Source organism: Glossina fuscipes, unplaced genomic scaffold, assembly GCF_014805625.2.
Source record: "Glossina fuscipes isolate IAEA_lab_2018 unplaced genomic scaffold, Yale_Gfus_2 303, whole genome shotgun sequence".
NCBI classification, from domain to species: Eukaryota; Metazoa; Arthropoda; class Insecta; order Diptera; family Glossinidae; genus Glossina; species Glossina fuscipes.
In genome coordinates this window covers 906,430-928,313 of record NW_023998646.1, presented here as the reverse complement: position 1 = coordinate 928,313, position 21,884 = coordinate 906,430, and the positions used below count along the sequence as shown (strand labels likewise).

At 35.2% G+C, this 21,884-nt stretch overlaps 1 protein-coding gene across 6 annotated transcripts in view; it reads left to right on the top strand.

Moving 5' to 3' along the window:
* The first annotated feature begins 546 nt into the window (after positions 1-546).
* The window catches only part of LOC119642960 (DNA-directed RNA polymerase II subunit RPB9), a 29,325-nt gene continuing 7,987 nt past the window's right edge, over positions 547-21,884 (top strand). For 3 of the 6 annotated variants that reach the window (XR_005248181.1, XR_005248180.1, XM_038042293.1), the window contains exons 1-2: positions 547-705; positions 16,344-16,472. Coding sequence is in view for 4 of the 6 variants with exons in the window: in XM_038042293.1 (XP_037898221.1) it covers positions 635-705; positions 16,344-16,472 (200 nt within the window). In the remaining 2 variants the exon portion in view is untranslated. The other 3 variants (XM_038042295.1, XM_038042294.1, XM_038042296.1) reach the window with 3 other exon arrangements.

The following is a 21,884-nucleotide window of genomic DNA, read 5'->3' as shown; positions in this document are numbered from 1 at the left end:
TTTTTTTTTTGAAAATAGGGTAAAATCGAATGCTAAAGATGTATCCATATTCAAATTTTTGGAGGCTGTTCTAGCCGCTTATAGGAAAATGCACAGAGTTGATTTCAATAAATTACCTCATGCAGTCTGTTAAATGAAAATTCCCTCAAGCAATCTGTTAAAGTGATAAAAATTTCCTTAAGCAATCTGCAGAACAAGCACACGGGTTTAGCTTTTTAACATTGAGCTAAGCTAGTGGTATATTACTTTTAAAATAACAATTTTTCACTTCATTCATTTTTAATTGTTATATAATGGATACAATAATCCGGGCACGATTGATATAAAATTAAAAATTTCATTATAAAAAATTTTGGTTTTCCCCAGCCAATAATCTATGTTTTACTACCGTCTTCGTAAGACTTTACATGACCCTAACTTTCCGGGCACTTAATCAAATATCTGCTCTAGAGGTTTTCCTAAATTTCATTTCATCTCAATTGCATTGCATTCCTGTTCAATTGTGTTACTATTGTCGAAAACTTCGCAAACTTCAGTTTATTTGTTTTGATCACATGTCTAGGTTTTTTACTTACGTGTTACATCATATTTTAGTAAGTGATAATTTGAAATAATAAATAAAGGCATTTAAATAATGTCGACAATTTTTGATGCTGGTAATTCGGATGGACCTGGTTTTGTTGGCATTCGATTCTGCCAAGAGTGGTGAGTACAAGAGGTATTTTAAATCAGTAAAAAGAAGCGAGAAGCCGCAAAAAATGTAAACATCCTCTATGCCAAAGAGACATCACCGGTGGTTGAATGTGAGATGTTGATTTTTTTTCAGTATATATAAATGGAAGTGCATCAATACACGCCAACAAATAATGGAAGGAATTATGATCGCTCATTTCATGAAAACAAACAATTCCAACGTTTATCATACCTGAGTAACTGATAATTTGCATAAACAAGGCTAATTCCGCCTCCATTCTATTAAGAGTGAAAGAACTGATATAATTTCTAAAAAAGCCATGTCTAAACATTTTTTGGTAGGAATTTTAATATTTTATCTGCTTATATATTTATATAATTATAAAATTTTATGCTATTGGAAAACCTAAAACGTTAAATGTTCTATGTATGTTCGTACAGATCAAAGTCATTCTCCCCAGAAATGAAAATTTAATTTGTTCTGTATGTAACTTAGTCTTTTAAGAGGGTTAAACTGCAATTTGAAGAAATATAAGTTAAAGCACTACTTTCGCCTTAGGGTAAATTGTAATGACGACTGCGCAGTTTATTTATGCATTTTTGAGCTTCGTTTCATCCTGTAGGCAGTCACTAAATATATGTATATTTGTAGCTTTCACTCAAAAACAGGAATAAAAAATATGATAGAAGGATTTTATCCTTCTAATCATTTACAATATCTTCGAAATTTAAGCACCTTATGCTCATCAGAAATTTGCATAAATCTCGAATTGTTATAAAAGGAAACATATGTTATAAAACAGAACAGCAATGACTTATAAGCAACAATTCTCCGAAATGTGTTTTCATACGTATTGTACATAACCGGCAGAACATAATTCTTCGCTCACATAAAATTCATGCACATCATTCTATTTTTATTGAATTATAAAAGGACTTTTTGTGTTTCGACAACTTGGGCGGAACTGAAACGATTGTCGTTTAAAGTGATATGAATTGGAAGTGTTAGACGATGGTGAGGGCATGCAACACTTAACAAATAATGAATAAAAAATTTAGTGGTATTTTAACTAGCATTTGGAATATAGAAGTTCTCAATTAACCCTTTTGCACGTAACAAAACATGCTCATATGCTCGGTTGGTCTTTCCCAAAATATATGCATGGCCAAGGGAAAATAATGAGCCAGTTTAGCCATGTCATTGCTCGAACTCTTACTGTAAAATCGAAGCTGATATTTATTCGGTATATATATATTTTTTTGGCATATATTTGTTGACTTTAGATCAGGTTTGAAAGTGTGATTCCCTGGCCCATAATAAGAAGGAGATTAGCTCGTAGTCTGTGCCGCTCATTGAAGTAAAACTTGGTGTCGATATTTGGTGCAATGTTTTGAGCGAAAATCAGCATTATCTGTATAAAATCATGTGCCGAAACTTAGATAAATCGGTCAATGAGCTCGACCACTGTTAACAAATAACTAATACTTTTTAGGTTTTTTTGAAACCATAGCTTCAAAATTGTACTAAAATCGTTTAACAGAGTCGTCAATTACTCATATCAATCGTCGTTATGAATCTTCGGTCTCTCTTAGAAAGAAGTGGTGGTATTCATAGACACCGTCCAAATCCATCATAATTCTTTAGTTTACTTACGAGAAACCTATCTTTTCTTGTAACTGACTGTTGACTGATGTAGTGTGATTGATAAATGGCCACAAAACTAGGTTGACAACCTAACGGCCTACTCTTTTTTTATTGTATAAAAAAGGAAAAGTATCCTATTGTAGCGAAGAAAACCCGAATAATATTGTTGAAACACAAAGTTCTATAACTATATAACCTTTAGAAATGTCACAGTGAGCTGATCAAAGAGACAATCCGATTAGACTCCAATAAACGGTAAACGCATCATGATCTTAAAACTGATGTTAATTGTGTTACTGATGAACTAAATGTTAAAATAGTGGGCGAATGCTCTAATTCCAAAGTCTCTTACTTGGAACTATATTTTAAATATGAATTGCATGAAACAGGCAAGTGAAACAAAAAAAAAAGGTACTGCGTTATGTTGTTTTTCATTTCAAATTGAAAAGATGATGTATTATAATATTATCGATCTAAAAGTTATCAGGTTATGGCGTACTCTTCCAATTTCAAAAAATTAATCCATAACCCATTTCTGGTCGATTTTAATCATCTATGTCGATTTTGTGAGAAAATGCAAGTATGTTTAGCGACAGTAAAATGTAGAAATATGCAATAAAAGTTGTATGAGCTATTTGTTTGATACATTTATTATTGTTATGAGCGTGTGTTTAATGTTTTTGTAAAATATATCAGCCCATCACAAAGCTCAAAATTTTTAATAGTAGATTTCGCCGAAAATATATGTTTCACCTTTTAACTGATATCGATTATTTATGTACTTACCGTGTAACTGCCATTTTTGGCAAGTTTCCGTCTTTGCACTTTGGCTACATTCGGCTATTCGGATAGTTTTACGAAATTAAACATTCAAACCAATTTTACATATACAGCTTTTCGTAGCTCCTGAATAAATTTTCATATTCTGTGCATGAGAGGGCAACCTTTCATAACTTTGTTGGTTCTCAATTAATAGTTGCACCACCAATTGCGGATTGGAACGCCTATCCCTGCATTACTGCGCTATATAAATCCCAATGTAACTACATATAGAATGAATGATAATTGTGTGTTCTCTTGAGATCAAGTAATGTCATTTTAGCTGCTTTCTAATGTTCTCCATTATAGTTGCTATTAAATTGGGTAAGAAATGAGGAATGAAAATGAGTAGATGTGTAATTTTTCATTTCGAAATGTTTTAATATGCCCATTACAAAATTTTATTGGTCTATAAAAAGTGAAGAAATGTTAATCTTACGAACATGGGATCTAGGCAAATGTTAGCTGGTGCAAGCTCAGTCATATCGAACTTAAGAATTGTTTTATTCACCCAGCGTTCTAAGAAGCTATAATTTCGGTTTGTCGAAGATCTTTCTTTGACATTTTCAACCCCAGCTGCAGTGACTTTGTTAATTTTGGTAACTCTCAATCAGATATATGCCTTCACCTGCACATGCAGGTTCACAGGCAGGTTCTTTTTAATATTCAACGTATTAGGTTACCTTAATTCGAACTTTTTCCGAAAATCCTTGTCGCAGGTACGTAGAACAGATCGATTTTATGCGCAATGTCAACTTTGGTCATTGAATTCTCGACAATTTTTTATTTGGGATTTGGCAATTTCGTGTTTTTGATAGTTTAGTCTCCACCGTATCCATCGTTTTTGTTATTCGCTTCTTTATAAAGTAGCAGGCTCTCATCAAATTTAAAATTTGTGCTTTCGCAGTCATCATATAGGTTACTATCATCGTCTCGATTAGCGTCTTCATATCCGTTGTATTAAATAAGCTTTTTGTCAGTACGCGCACATTCAGACAATTCCTTTCTATTTTAAGTGAGTGTTGGATTTTGGGGAGTGGCAACAATACCTCGCACGCGAGTGGTTAGCTCTTTATTGTCAATTGCAGAAGAGGGATTGTTTTTATTATAAGTTAAGCTGTAATGAATCGCTTTGTCATTGCTTGGTGCTTCGACTAACTATAAACCCGTTCGCTTATGCTTCGTTGGGCTTTCGACCCAGATTTTCCACCGTGTTTTTCCTTAAATAATCTTCAACATCGTATTTACTTTGGCAAATGGTCGAGTTTTTCGTTTGAACATACCATATTTTTATGGGTATGCAGAGCGCTTTGCCTCCATTATGTACGAAAGTCTTCAAGATGTTAGTCTCCCCACGTTAAGGTTGTCCATTCTTTGCAAAATTTTTTACACTTATATTGCTGAAATATCTTCACATGTTGATCAGTAAATGTTTTAGCACAGCTAACGTACTTTGGAAAGAAAGACCAAAGATTAAAAAAAAATACCGCGCAATAAGTGATAAATTCGGCATAATGTACGAACTCGAAGCTAATCACATCAGTCAAGGCAAATCGTTCTAGACGTACACCACCTGTGCGTTGTTCTTTTAAGGTATGCAGTTATGAAGTTCTTGATAACCTGCTTCAATTGGATAACCTATTGTCCCAATGTTCTTTCTCCAAAAACATGTTGCTCGGTTCCACGGGTAATTGAGTCAAATAGAAATGTTATTAGTTTTAAAATATGATACACAGTAAGCACAGCAACTAATCAAATATTAAACATAAGTTCAACCTTTGTAACTGTCAATTCTAATATCGTAATAAATATAGGCGTTGGTAATATTAATCACACAAACTTCACGGACGGAAATAACAGTAATGAATAAATTATTATTGATGTTGACTTTTTATTTACTGATAGCGGTAACGGCGGCAACGGAAATTTCATTGGTACTATTTGTAAACATGAGATGCGTCCTTATTTGAAAAATAAACAAAAACTATTTTACAACAAGCGACTGCTAATCATACAAAACAATCACAAGACATAGCCCAAAAAAATAATAATGTTGAAAGTGTAGGCATTTTACGTGGCAAGTTCGCCTCTCTGTTCCAACAAGAAAAGGCCGACCCCAACTATAACATTCTTTCAGTTTCTTAACAGCACCAAAAAAAAGTTACCATGTCTGTCGTTAACATATTGTCACATTTCAAACGAGCCAAGTCCGCGCCGTTCTCTTATTACAGAGGTAACGACCCACACGAATATTTTGCAATCAATTCTTGAAGGTACAATTCTTGAAAATATATCTTGAATTCTATATGATTGGGAAAGTATTAAAATTCTGGCGTAGTGCGAAGCTTTTAGTCTTTTTACTTGCGGTAATTGCTTTCATTCCAAGAATTAAAAAGTCTTATGATGCGTTAGACTACCGTTCAATTGCTCTCAACGGTATAGGAAAAGGATATAGTTCGTAGATTATCTTCGTTCCTAGAGTGTAAAAATTGTCAACTGTTACAAAATTTAGGACGTGCCGTGCCGTCTGACAAAAAAAATAAAAATTAAAATAAGGTAGAAAGAAACCCTTAAGAAGTTCACACGATGTGACTGGACCCACGAGTTAAGCCCGTCTAAGAGGCCCGTTGTCTGTAGCAGTTGGATATACTGCTTAGCCAAGCATTATCCTTTCCTTTTTTTTAAATATATGTATAATATTTATTTATTTATTTTTTTTCATAAGTTTAAATTGTTTTATTTACATGAATTTTCGATATTGACTTAAAATGTATTTCGAAATGAGGAATAATTTTGCAACGAGTATAGTATACAGTATATACATATTAAAAGTGTACTGTTTGTTTTGGTATTTTGTTTTATCTTAAATTTTAATAAAAGTGCGTGCGCTGACGCTGCAGTAAAGCTTCAAAGCGCAAATAAGCGTCAGTTTTTCTCGCGATCTTCATTCATATTTTTCCCGCTAGAGCTGCTGATATATTCGCTCATCGTTCAGCTTGTGTGATAGACCTCTCATGATCAATAATAAAACGTTTACTTGTTTGTGGGCGCTATAACAACATCCTTAATAGTATTTCGATTTCGTATCACCATGCTAGCAAGAGGCTTCTTCATATATGTATGTTTCACATATTGCCATTAAGATATTAACGTGTATATATACAATGTGTGCGGTGGTTTTTAAGAAAATGTTCTGTACACGAATAAGAAAACGTAGAAATTTATCACAGAATCCTTTTTGAGACCTGTGGATATATGCATTCATGTGTAGCACTCACGTACAAATATTAATAATAATCAGTTTATTTCATATTATGATACAATATATTTGTTATACTTTAAAATTTTTCTCAATGTTATTTCTTTTTTTTTGTTTCTTTATTACCATTTCTTTTTTCTCTTTTTATTTACTTGTTTTTTATTAGACAGGCATCATTATACCAATAAAGTAGTTGTAGCTGTAATGTTAAAATCTGAGCAATTTTAGCCGTAAATAATTAAATCCCTAATTTGAAAGCAGATGAAATCTATTAATTATTTCATTTTACTACTATTTATTTAGCAAATTTATAAAATTTGATGAAATTTTTTGAACACAATGTTGCCGCATAACGATTGTTCGGTTTCGTGTTTAAATTTCTATCACTTACGCCTACGATGCAGACAGTCATTTGCCAATTTTTGTTCATATATTATTGTTAACATCTTTTTATAATATTTTTTTTTGGTTCTTTTCTAATATTTTAACATTAACATTTTTTTTTTTTTTTCGTATAATATTTTTCAATTCCGAACTTTCACACATACACGCGTGCGCACTGATTGTTTCACAACGAAAGCAATTTCATAAAGAAACCATTTTACACTTCTTTTCAATCAACTTTATAAGAGTCTTTAGGAGAGTCGATCTACATATTGTCTTAACCGTTTGGAAATCGTGGGGTATTGGATATAAATTTTTCAACTACCTCAAATCTTTCACGTCATAGAGGGGATTTGGAGTTGTAGTAAGTAGTCACATTTCAAAAAGTCTCCCCTGGTGAATAGAATTCCCCAAGGATCTCTTCTACTTGTCACACTTTTTCATAATATTTTTAACGAAATAAGTAACATCTCTTGCCCCACTCCAAAAGTCAAATATAGTCTATCCGGTGATAATGTCTATGCTTTTAAAAAAAATAACCGACAACCGTCAATACCTTGGAAACTTTTGAAGAAAATATTGTTATGAAATTCGCTTTTTTTACAAGATACAGTCCGTATCACTAGATCGTGGATATTTTGATCAAGATAAATGCACTTCAAAGTTCTTTTGTTTTACTACCTTGTCTTTTACAACTGTAGGAATATTTATTTACAATTATTTTGGCCGTACTCTCAACTTCTACGTTCTTGCCAGACTAACTCTACTTTTCACAAATATTCGATTTATATACAATTTTACAAGAATGTTACTATATCTAAATTTATGGTTATGGTCTAATCCCAGCCTGGTTTTTCCTCTAATCGTTTCCATCGGCCTGCACCTGCACGACGAGCCTGCGAATATGCACTTAGCTTTTACCCGTTTGCTTTTCCACTAATCGTTTTCCTTGGCCTGCAGCTGCATGAGGCGCCTGCGAATGCTCATTTGGTTTTCCCTTCTTTAGGGAATTTATTCTTACGAAAATTACTTAGCTGACATTTAACTGAATTTGGGATTTTCGTAACAATATTTTCAGCTATGCTAATTCCTCAGGGGAAAAATTTCTGCACAGAAATCAAAAAAGGTGCACATTTCTCCTTGTAGTCGCCCAAGCCTCTAGCTCTTCAGCTTTAGAATTCCCGCTATCTTCTTAGGTTTGGATATACGACGTTCGGCATTAGTAAATGCTCGCGGAACACTAGCTGGTTCTGCAGGCATCAACTCCAAGTCTTGTGCACAGGGCACGACGTTTGCTTCGCCACATCGCAGAATCTGCAAGAATCGGCATCTGGGATGCTCATACTTTTCAAATTACGACGAGTATGCCGCTTTCCACAGTTTTAATAGCCTGTGTGCTTTGTCGGAAGAGTAAATATATCTTTCAGCTTGCCATACGCGTGTCTGCTGCTTCTAAAGGCTTGATGATTTTTTCTGTGTTCCTTTCGACACCAACCTCTTAATATGCCTCCTTGGTATGCCACAGAAAGTTTCCTGGCCTAGCATAATTGTTCGGAGCCCCCAATTGGCTGAACAGTCGTCGCTTCCGATGCGATCCACCTTAAGTGCACCCCGTTGTGCTTCTCTAGCTCATTCAGGGTTTGAAGGTATTCCAACACAGATTGAGAAGTTATTGTTTGCCCTCTCAAGACCTTTAGAGCAACTTGACTGCCTGAGTGGAGTAGGGTCCCTCAGGGATGGTTAGGGGAAACCTCGGGTCATGTATGCCGGTCCCAGTTTTGCCAATTTCTAGCTTTTAATAGAGTACCAGTTTCAGCGATACGACCGTCCCGTTCAGTTCATGCTTGTCCGGTATGGTCACTCTGACCCAGTAAAATAGCATAGAGTATGCGTCACAGTGACCCGGGACTTTAACAATTGGCTCTATAAAATCCCTCAGCACTTCCAGTCGACCCTTGAGATTACCCGGTTTCACTGAGCGGCAGGCGTCTCTTTCTATAGCCATAGAAAGTGGTGTTATGCCTAATAACGCATCTAAAGCACTCGAGGACCAAGTCCTCATAACCCCAGCCTTACCAATGAATGCGAGACGCTGATTTTTGCGTTGCGCCAACGTTACCGTTTTTGTTTAACTTTAGGCCGCTAGGCCAACGCTGCGTAGATTAGCATGAGCAGAATTATGGTAGTATAAGAGCAATTTGTCATATATGCTTTACCGAATGAACGTTGACAGAAAAAAAGACTCCGATCGCTTTTTTGATCAGCTGTTTCGTGTAAGCATGCCAAGTTATTGCTTTGTCAAATTTGAAACCCAAATACTTTACGTCATCTGAATAAATGAGCTCAATGTCTTTTATGAATACCAGTGAAATTTTCCTCTTTCTAGGGAAACAAAGAACAATCATTTTTTGAGGGTTGATGTACACCCATTATCTTGACACTAATTACGGATTACGTGCATTGCATTTGCTCTATTGCTGGTGTCAGCGCATCATGGTGATAGCTAAATCGGTTACATAACCCAGTGTTCTGAATCCGAGATCATTTCATTGCTTTAGCAGCTCGTGTATGACTAGGGTTCTGATTAGAAGAGAGAACCTGTAGTGGCCCAAACAGTCAATGACGTCCCCGCTACCTACGACGTAATGTGTCTTGAATTCAGCATAAAGATTATACAATTGGTAATCATGTTCGGAACATCTCTATTTTGCAGAGATATTTCAATGTTATTAAAAGCTGCCTTTACGTCAATGGAGGCAACTGGGATCACTTCTTTCCCGCGACTACTACATGACTTGGCATTACATGTGGTTAGGGCTTTTGTGTATGTAGCCCAATCGCCGTATTTTTTGGTTTTGTTAAAACGTTTTCTTGCCTGAGATCTGAGCTTTTGAAGTCTCTTATTCCACCAAGGCATCCGCTTTGGATTATTTTGTTCTTAAAGGACAGCTTTCTTGGTACGGCTTGGTAGGATTGATCGAAGCGCTTGCGCACCAAGTTCAGTCTATTTTATACCATTAGGAGCTTGCAGAGACGGGTTTGCAGTTTATGCACGTAAATAAGTTACCAGTTCAAAATATGCGACCACTCAGCATATTGACGCTTAGTTTAGTACCACACTGTCTTTAGTTAACCTTTTCGCTATGGAGCACTTATGAGAAAACGTGATCGCTGTGAACAGAGCGCATTGCTGAGTAGTTGACACTGAAGTATGGAATGCTACGAAATAATCAGAAAACGTTTCTTGTTCTCTAAGCTTTACAATAATATGAAGTATATTTAGTAAAACCATTTTAATTTCTAATGTATAACCATTTATAATCATAATTTATTTTGTAATATGTACGACTTTCGTACCCGAGCATCCACTTTTCCAGTGCGTATGAATGGCTATTCTTCGAGGGCGTATATATATGCCCTTCCGAGTGAGAGGGTTAAAATATTCTGTTCAAAGCAGTGTGAACGGCAGAATGCACTTTTTCAAGGAAAATCGACTTTGGATTAAGCGTAGGTGGCAGCAACCGCAATTCTAATATAGCTCCCCTGGAAAAGGTTTATTACCAAGTCTGAGCCAACACATATGCTTTTTGAACATATTGTCTACCTTTAAAAAAAAATTAACGGATAGTCTTGGTGGTATTCTTCTTATTTTTTAATAATAGTAAACCGTGTGACAGTTAAGTTTACAACTGATCGTGGACTGCGGGATGAATTGATCCCGGACAACGATACATATCTCGTAGTGTTTTTTAAACCTCCAGGAGTGGGTATCAAAATTAAATTCATTTACTTTTACTTTTTTCGCTACGTTTCCCTTATGAGATTTTGATTTCACGTTGCCCTCGGATTGTATTTTACTGAGCGAAGACTTTAACAAGTCAACGCTTAAGTGAGCTTAATGCATCGAATGGGCGTGATAAAGATGGCCTAAAGGTAATTACTTTTTCAAGATATCAAAAATGTCGATCAAAAATCTTCCTTGCTGTATTGTTAATGCCGCTAAATTTCCATTCGTCAAAAATGCATTTCGTCAAAATACTTTGTCAGGCTGAGTCATCACGTAAATGCTTGGGCAATATCTTCTCTGGATGAATCCAACGAAATAAGAAGGTATCACATACTGCATCTCCCTCTTAGAAATTAACTGTAATAAATTTCGAATGTTGGCGTGACCTGATATTTTATCCATAGGAAAATTCCCTATGAATGTTTCCCAAGTGCGACCAATTTGGAGTTGTAGAATATTTCCCAAACTGCTCGGCTTCAGAACGCCAAATCAATCTGCTTCTTTATGAAATGCCAATCGAGATCGGCACGAAGCAGTCCCTATCTATGATATTAGGCGGATGGAACGCCTTTGAGCCTTTAGCGGATTAATATGTTTGTTTAATTGCTTTTAGATAAGTGACTTTATTCAATTCTTACATGGCTATTTATACACAAATTATCACACTAAATTATGCTTACATCATCAAAGTGATAATTGTTTTAAATGGAGCGCCTGGCGTCGTACTGCATTACGAAATGTAATACTCAGCCAGGCGAAGCGCGACATAAAATTTATTTTTTTAGCAAAAGAATTATGCTGAATTTGCATAATTCTGTCGCAATTCCAAATGGATGCATATAACGGTCTGCGTTCGTTCGTTCTTTTAATTTTAATGAATTTTCTAAGTTTGTATATTTTCTTTTTATTTACTTACATCATAGCTATGTTGTTACATTGTTCTCTTTGGGGCCAGCAACCTCTGTCATCTTTTTTATCTTCATGTAACATTCACTGTTTTTTTGACACTTTGTAAGTGTACATATAATTGATATATATATAATTGAAAACAAAATTATACTGAATTAATTCAAAAGAAGAAAGAATGCACCAGGCTAGATTAGAAAAAAATTAAACAAATTAAACACCGCATTGTCATGCCCCGCTTTGCCCAATTATTTTTTTATTGGCTAAACTGAAAAGAGTCTTATTTGTTCATGTCTATTTGTCTGTAATGGCTTTTTAAACTTCACATTTTGTAGACTCTCCTTCTTAAATGCTTTCAAATCACAAATATATGTATTTACGATTCTCTTTTTTACCATAAAGTATGCAATTTACCATACAGTATGCTAGGTAAGTTGTATTTTTTATAGCATTGACTTGCAATAGCACTTCACCTAACAAGGCCAAAAAGAATGTATTCTGTTCCAGCGATCTCCTAGCGCAAGATCTTCAAAGTTTTTGCTGCTATGGCCATCAGTAATTAAGCCAGTAGTTTGCTTCACTAGGTGCGCAATTAGGTTTTCACTTTCTTTTATCCTTGACTAGTTGCTGTCTTCTTCCATCTTTTAAATAGAAAGTGGTTTCCGTGCAGAAAAGGCAATAGGCGTTTTGAGGCTGTCTGTTATGCTCTAATAAAAATTTTTATATTGGAATATGTAGTAGTATTACGACCGTCTTTTGTTATCTGATATCCAAAGTATAAAAAACAAAATTTCGGACATGTATGCTCATTACATGTTCCCTTGGCGATAAATGTGTGCTTTTTTACATGCATTTGCACTACGTTTTACAATATTCATGACAACGTGCATTTTTAGGCCGTCAGATGGCAGGGTTTTAAGTTATATTGAAATCCCTGCAATCGCACGTGCGCTTAAAATGTGTGAGTGCGCAAAATAATTTATTTATTAGTTTGGGGAAAAAGAAATCCATTATTTTTTCGGTAGATGGCTGCACTTATAGATTTCTCGTAAAGTATCGATCAAACAATTTCATATTTATGCTCGTTGAAAAGGTGACATTTCGCAGTAAAAAAAATTCTTTTGCTGTTTTTTGTTTGGTGCATTCAGTTGTGAGTTACAGCGTGTTAAAAATAGAAATGAACAAAGAGAAAATTGGGTAAGGCGAAAATGCAAGCCAGGCGGCTAAAATTGTGAATGGTGTTTATGGTTCCGATACTGTAACAGCCAATTATGTGCAATTTTGGTTTCGTAGATTCCATTCAGGAATTTTTGATGTTAAAGATGCACCTCGCACAGGTAGGTCGGCCGTCGAAAATGTCGATAAAATCGGAGAAATGATCGAAGTTGACCGGCATGTTAGCAGTCGTAACATCGCCCAGGAGCTAAAAATCGACCATAAAACAGTTTTAAACCATTTACACAAAGCTGGATTCAAAAAGAAGCTCGATGTTTGGGTGCCACACCAATTAACAGAAAAAAACATGATGGATCGAATTTCCATCTGCGAAGCCTTGGCCAAACGGAATGAGATAGACCCATTTCTTAAGCGGATGGTGACTGGAGATGCGAAATGGATCACATACGATAACCCTGTGCGAAAACGATCGTGGTCAAAGAGCGGTGAAGCACCTCAAACGGCCAGGAAGGTTTTGCTATGCATTTGGTGGGACTGGAAGGGGATTATTTATTATGAGTTGCTTCCATATGGCCAAACGCTAAATTCTGATCTCTACTGTCAACAACTGGACCGTTTGAAGATAGCGATTGACCAGAAACGGCCAGAATTGGCCAACAGGAGAGGTGTCGTGTTCCACCAGGACAACGCTAGGCCACACACATCTACAGTGACTCGCCAGAAACTTCGGGAGCTTGGTTGGGAAGTTTTAATGCATCCGCCATACAGTCCGGACTTGGCACCAAGCGATTATCATCTTTTTCTTGCATTGCAAAATTTCTTTAATGATAAAAAATTGGAATCTAGGGAGGATTGTGAAAATCGACTACTAGAGTTTTTTGCAAATAGAGACCAGGACTTCTATGAGAGAGGCATTTTGAAGTTACCTTTAAAATGGCATCAAATCGTACAACAAAACGGTGCATATTTGACCCAAATCGGACAATCCGAAGCATGTTAAATAAAGTCCTGAAGTTCATATAAAATTAATGGATTTCTTTTTCCACAAACTAATATATCTGGTCAAAAAACGTTGTTATTATTAACTATGTAAGCTAGCAAGGTTTCCCTCTTAAACGGTTACGAGATGCTTTAAAGCTTGGCGTTTTGTGAAAGTTGTAACATAACTACCATCGGAATTCGACGCGCGTAGATACATTTGTTTGTTTTTTTCATTTGGATTGCTTTGGATGGCATCTCAGCAGCACTGGGCACCAGAATAGAGGCTCTTCGCCATCATCGACAGACGGCAACAGTTTCTGATATTCAGGACCGACCACGAAAACGAATACCGTCTTCTTGATCTAAAATAGAATTCTAACCAAACTCTTAATACCAGACCCTACATCATGTCGATAGTGATTTCTCACATTTTAAAGGAGCGATGTGGGTAAATTCTTAATCCTTTGCTATTGAGTCGGAAACTTACCAGCTCAAAAATCACACAAATCGGGATCTACTGAGGTGAACCGAGCAAAACAAACCAAGAATGTAATGAATTTCTGAATCCCTTATTTTACATGAGGAAACGCGATAAATCGACATGATCTATGATGCTGAAAACTTCTTTTTATTCATTTGGAATTTTTCCTATATGGTTGTTATGCACAAAATTGGCTTTTTTTTATTTTTTTAATTTGCAATTTGGTTTGCAATCATCTTTTTGTTTTGTTTGCATTTATAAAAAAATGCCAAACTTTTATTGCATAGAAAAAAAGAGATATTTTGCGAATATATATAAGTAAGCACTCTTAAAAAGCCGGGCAAATAATTTAAAATAAAGAATGCCTTACTTAGACTGACGCTTTTTCGCACGCGAAAGGTCTTTTCTAGCCATTCAGTGGTCTCCTTTCCTGTGCAAATCTTTAATAAAAATCGAATCGAATCGAATTTTCTGGTAATCATAAAAATAAATTTTTATACTCATCTTCGAAGGATAAGGGATATATTCATTCTGTCAAAACGTTTGCAACACCCAGAAGGAAGTATCGCAGATCCAAAAACTATATACGTTCTGGATCAGTATCAAATTGTAAGTCGATTTAAGCATGTCGGCCTGTCCGTCGGTGTAATGTCTATTGTAAACATTCTCCTGTCCGCAAAAATGAGGCTATTGACTTCAAATTCGGCAGGAAAATTGGAAGTTCGTGCAAGCAGGTAGGTATTAAAAATGGGCCAAATCGGTCGAAGGTCACGTGACCTGAAAACACCTCTGTTTGTTGTTTAATTTTTGCATCTTCTAATACAATCCTGTAGTAAGTGAGATTGTTTAGCTCACTCGCTGATAAATAGATGACGTTTGGAACAGGACTGGTGAAAAAAGGGGGAACTGCAATTAATGACGAGGATAGAGATCGATAAACGAAAAAAAGAAAAAAAATTTGGAGCGTTCGAAAACTGCTATTAGAAATATATATATATAAAAAAAGAAAGACAATTTTGATCATTTGTTTTTTGTGAATGGGTGTCAGTCGCCTTGGTGTGCCTGATAATTGTGATAATAAGTTTAAACGACCAAAACAATATAGAAAAAATGTGTATGGAAGTGAAAATTATTGAAAAAAAATAAAAGCAAATTAATTAAAGAGAACGTAAATGATGTTTGCAAGATTGCTATAAAGAAAAATTCTTAAGTCCTAAATTGCGATTTGCAAGCCAATCTGTATAAAAATTTTGGGGATGCAAAATATATACGGCTGAGGAATTTGTGTCTGATTTTCTTTAAGTGGCACTTTAAAATTGTCCTAATAATAATTAAATCCGTAGGTCGATAGTTTAGGACTTACAGTCATAACCTGTTACAATATGTCCACTTCATTTAACTCCAAGGCGATCCGCCTGAGTGGCCGAGTAGGCAAGAGTCTCGACTAGCAATTCAATGGTCGTGGGTTCAAATCTCAAGTGCGGTAGAGTTTTTAATAAAGCCGAATGCTAGTGGTTTAAGACTTAAGTTTTAGAATTTATTCTAAATTCTAAATTTATAATAATAATAATAATAATAACCTCCAAGGCGCCGTTTTCGCTAGTTGTTTCAATTCATTTACCCAAAATGTTACGAGATTTTCTTGCACTGCGAGCAGATGTGTAGGCAGAGTGCAGTTAACTTTCTTATATCCAAATCTCTCTTTGAACTTGTCCACTTCGCTTAACTCCATGGCTGTCTATTACAGTTTGGGAGGCGACATTTTCGCCTATCATTATACTTTGCGATTGTTCCAAACGTTTATCATCACCCAAGTTGGTAAGGCGATGTTTCACGACCAAAATTTCACGTGATAATTGGCATGAAAAAGTTGACGTACACAATTCGTCTTACAAAAACAAACGCTTAATTGACAGCTCGATGCTTATGTTTTTCGTCCCAAAATAGTAAAATGTAGTAAGTACTTGATACCGCATGCGTAAACATCTCCAACTTTTGTGCATGAATGCTGCCATTTTCGCGCTCGTTAGAGAATTTACGTACCAGGTAAAGCGCAAAAAAATTTATTAGTCTCGTTTCTTTCTGAGCAAATCAAGTCCATAATACAATATTGTTATCGTGACCATACATACGTAGATGTGAAATAAAACATGCTTTAAAACTTAATCGTTGCCCTTTTGTTCTTATACGGGTGTATTCTGTATTCCTTTAGCAACAACATGTTGTACCCGAAGGAAGATAAGGAGAATAAAATCCTGTTGTATGCATGCCGGAATTGTGATTACAAACAAGAAGCGGATTCCAATTGCATATATGTGAACAAAATTATGCACGAAATCGAGTAAGTACATAAAGGTAAATTTAATCATAATAGGTTAGATTAAGTGCGGCTATATTCAGTTGGATCGAATTTATACTTGAATGATTTAAGCTTGCAAGAAATGTGAATTTTGATAATAAATTTTACTGTAGTGTCAATTACTCACAGGCAAGGATAATTGATCTGCCACAGTATTCAATTATGCAAGTATTTGAAACAAAACCGCTTGATTATACATTTTGGCATGATATTGTTCTGTTTATAATCATTTGCATCAATTACCGTTAATAACCTTGTTCAGCGACGGTTTCGTTAGATTGGCATAGCTCGTAGTACAATATTCCCCATTCCCCCTTAAAATTATATCAACGGGCAAAAAGTAAAAATAATGCTTTGACTTGGAATGGTCATTGTTTACATTCTCTTTTGAAAACCCCGATGGTACTTTGCATAAAGCCTAGAATCACATAGCAGACGTTGATTAGCGAGGAAACTAGACTGGATTTATGAGTTTCTTTTTTGATATTCTTGACGTTCACATTTTACTTCTTACGTCGAAGATTATGTGCCATCGGTGCTGCCACATCTGATTACTTTTCGTTGCGCAGTTCGCAATATATGGAATAAAAAAATTTTCCCATCTAGGTCAAACTTTGAAAAGAGTATTTTCTGTTATAGACAATTAAGTATTGAAAGAGTGGGTTGAAATGTCTTTTAGATGGAAAAAAATTACAGAAATTGGGAACCGCATCTTTAGGTTACGTTCCATTTTGTTTATCTTTAGTTTGAAGATGAAAACAGCGTGTAATTTATAGGGCGACCTAATGTTATTTACAAAGGAGTATTTGCAAATCCTTTTTTTCTACCAAAGAATATGCAAGGTGCGTTTGCAAGTCAACACAAGATTTTAGTAGAAATACTTTGCGTCAACTATCAGTGACAGTTTGACTTGGAAAGGTACGTCCTTCCCTGACGTTCTTTCAAACGTGCAGAGCAAGTTGACATGCGGAGGGCATATTATAACACAGGAAACATTGTAGTAAACCATTCGGAGGGCTTTCGAAAAATCACAGAGTGTTAAACCAAGCGAATGCAACGAGAGTTTTGCAGTAAAAGTGCGATTTTTGGTTAAAATCAATTATAAATGCGTCTTTTTTCTTACAATTTCTTATCATCATTTCATACATCGGCAAAAAAGTTTTATAACGCTTTCTTCTGATGCAATAAACGAATAGCTATTTATATATCCATAATTGTATTTTTGTAATTTGCTATTAGAGCGATGCCCCCTTTCTAAATCAGGCAGCCATCAGTAGGTGTCGCATGGTCTTTTGAAATAATTTTCTTAAGTTTAAAATGCATCTTCTGTACGTCAAAGAGCGAAATGGCCCACAAAAATTCCTACATCTATTTATTTTTCAGTGAACTCACACACATTGTTCCTGATGTAATTTCCGATCCAACTTTGCCGCGAACAGAAGACCACGCTTGTCCAAAGTGTACACATCGCGAAGCTGTATTTTTTCAAGCACAGACAAGAAGAGCGGAAGAGGAAATGAGGCTATACTACGTCTGCACCAATCAGAATTGTACTCATCGATGGACGGAATGAATGTGTCCAATAAACAATTTATATTATTTTCAAATAATTGTGTTTATGTGATTTTTCAAATTTTTTAGATGGGTTGCATTAAACGAGGAAAATATATTCTCCTATATTTTTAATATTTTTGTTTCCATTGGGATTGTAAATTGCTTTAATAATTGCAGAACCACTTCACTTATCATAAATGAATGATCCGCCTGAGTAGCCGAAGGGGAGGAATCTCGACTAGCAAGTCAATGGTCGTGGGTTCGAATCTCAAGTGCGGTAGAGTTTTTAATAAAAGCCGATAGCCTTAGATGCTAGTGCTTTTAAGAGTTTAGTCTTAGAATTTATTTCTGTGGCGAAATTAATAATAATAATAATAATAAATGAATGACAATCGATATTCTTATTATATCAACCTACATTGTGATTTTTCTCGGTTAGAAACTCAACCGCAAATAGGTAGGAAATAATAAATTATAAAATAAAATTTCAAAGATCTTAATAAAACAATAGAAAAGTATTGGTTGCGAGGTAATGTTAATATGGATGCCTACACTTATGCAGCAACACTTTCTTTGTAGAAAGCAAGGAGTAGGTACAGTATAAGTATGTAACAAACATAGGCATAACATAGCATTGACTGACGCAAGGAACATTTCTCAGGCCCCTCCTATCCACCACTCACCTGTCATAACCTAGCCAAAATAATTTCCTGAGCGATCATATTTTTACAATACATTTTTTTTTCTTTAGCTCTTCTTGGAAGTTGGTTTTTATATTCAAATATTCACTTTTGCGTAGTTTTCAGATAGCAACAAAGTGTTGAATGCATAAGTATGAATTATATTGAGATAAGATATTTTATGTATATAAGTTTAATACTCTGGGAGAGAGAATACTAATAAAACAAAAAATAAGTTCGGAAGAATTATGGGAACTACAATCCCAAAATGCAGTTAGTGCTGTTGACACTACTAGAGAAAACAGGAAATACATTCTTACGCTTAATTCCAATTTCAGGGGCAATATGGATGAACTGGAATTTTCAGTTAGGATAATGGGTGAATGACGACGACGACGATGGTGACGAGATAACGTACGAGATTGTAACTTAGCTTCTGAAAGTCGCGAAAACAGAACCTTCCGTTCATATTCACCATACAAACACATGAGCAGTATCTATCTATCTGTTTTTGCTTTCTTTTCTCTAAAATTGCGTAAAATTAACCGACGCTTTTTACATTTTTACACATATTTAAGTGCTTTTATCAAGTCTTCATATAAAGTAGTCCACTCATTTTTTTGTCCTTTATATTACAATGACCACAGGTTCGGGCCTAAATAATATGTATGCACGTAGTAATTATTATAATAGCGTATTGTTATTTTTTTACAATCTGAGCCTTAATTAATTTTAATTAATAATGTTTAAGTATATAAGTATATACATTAAGTATGTACATATTTACATATAGTTATTTATTTTTTCTGTCATCATTATTATTAACCGCGACTTGTTGCGTCCTTAATGTGTAAATTTTTCTCTCTTTTTATTTATTTATACATGAATTATTATTTTTAACTTTTTAATTTATTTTAAAACTTACTTTGTTAGTACTATTCTTCTTGTTTTCTTCCTTTTTATTGTATACTAGTTTTAAAACAATTAGTATAAGATTTTCTATTAAGATGCACTGAATTCAGATTTTCTTCAGTCTAATTTCATGTATAAATGGGTAAATAAATAAACGGTTTTTTCTTAGTCTTAAAGAGAAATATATATATTATAAAGCGACTTGCTCTATTGCACTTTTCAAGTTTTTTATTCAATTCATATTGAAGTCAACTTCGTACCATTGATGTGATTTGTAGGTTTGCGTCGGTTTTATTTACAATCCTCATGAAATCTATAAACTATATATACAGGAACTTATAATGCTTTAATTCTCGTTCTTGTCTTGCGTGGTCGAATATTGCAATTTAGCTCTCTTGATTCGACTAACTTTGCCTCCCGCAAATATACTGCTTATATACCCTTTTACAAGCTAGTTAAAAGTACATAACTTCACCGCGCCATTTTTGTTTTAAACCCCTTTTTGCGCTAAATGTTCTGCCAAATATTTTTAATCTTTTCAACAATCCCCAGCATTATAAGATAGGTAAAACGTTATAAATGTATATTTGGTTTTATTATGTTTGGTAATTTGGTTTCTAGTTTTCACGCAAAGTCAAACCATCAAATGTGGGATTTTCGTCGAAAAATGCAACCTGCAAATAATCATCGTATTCTATTTTCCGGACATGTACGCTATATTTCTCATTGACTTAGTTCATTTGAGCTCAATATCCATAAAAAAAAAAATAGATGACCTAGTTATGAACCCAATTCAAACCTTACCTGCGGCAAGTGTGCATTACTTTCTAAAGGTTATTTTTGAAAACTCATACAATTTTTATATGTACGCGAGATTTAGCATTTAAGAGAAGCACAGACTTATAATCGCACATTTATTATGAACGCTGACAATCACTTAGAAGCTTTGCGTACCTGGATATTCAAGCAAGGCGCGAAATGAACTTATTCTTTCGCCTTCGTTCCATGAAATGCTTCGCATGGGCGATGCTCATGTATGGTTCAAAATCATAAACGTTAAAAGTCAGTACAACGCACGCACTGAAAGCGTTTGAAATGTGATGTTGCCGTAGACTACTTAAAATATCCGATCGCATATTCAATGTTGAATAAGCATGAGCTGCTAAAGTATATTAAAAAACAAAGAACATCGTATTTTGTAATATTCGAAATTGGACAAGGCTGAAACCCATAGGTGACATTATGCACATAGAAGGTAGCCGAAATCACTTTTGAGCTTTAGTTAATAGTACAACTTAGACAATAATATTATGTAAAAGTGTGGTCACCTATATCCAGTAATGCGCACGTTAGTAAAAGAGTAAGAAAGAGAAGCCCGTAATGTCAATAGTCTAGGGCTATAAATAAATCGACCAGTCTTTTATTTTTATACCTGCGGCGGTAGCCCTCTTCCTGGATTGTAAAACACGTGTTACGTAAGGAGAAGGGTGTATTATTGAAAGTAGTAAAAGGAATTGAAGGTATTTCAAGCCTCTTGCCACTTGGAACATGACCCTTAAACATATCTAGGTACCTTATAATTTTCGATTTATCAGTGACCATCGATAAAATTAACGAATAACAGTGTGCGCTTGCATTATTATCTTATAGACTCTCGTCCCGAAAGGATGCCCTAGCTTGGTAGCTAACCTGTGGTTGGGAGATAGGTATTGTCGGTTCGGAACGATGTCCTTAAGGTAACAGTGTGCGCTTGCATCATTATCTCACAAACTCCCGGCTCGAAAGTACACCTTTAGGGACCCGATCAACTGTCTGCTGAACCACTGACACAGTCGCACGCGAGTTATATTTCCTCGGTAAAGAGAAAGCAAGGCTACCCACTCAATACGTGTTGGCTTTTTTCTTTCACTACGAAGTTACGTCGCAAATTAGGCCATCTTGGATTCCATAAATATATATATGATCCAACACCAAAATGCGAAGATTCCGTTAATTCAAAGGACAAGTTTTCTTGGAACGGACCACTGGACAACTCTAAACGAAATACCAGCTATAAATAACCACCACTCACTGAAAAAATTCTAGAAAAAAGCGAATTGCCTCTTGTACACGTCCCATTAATCGTGATAGCTTTGTGTGTCCATTTGGCCTTTCTAACTCTTCACTCCTTCTCTTCATATACTCAATGAAATTGACGAGATTTGCCTATTTACTACCTTTTTTGCTTGCGTCTTGATATTTTCGGGAA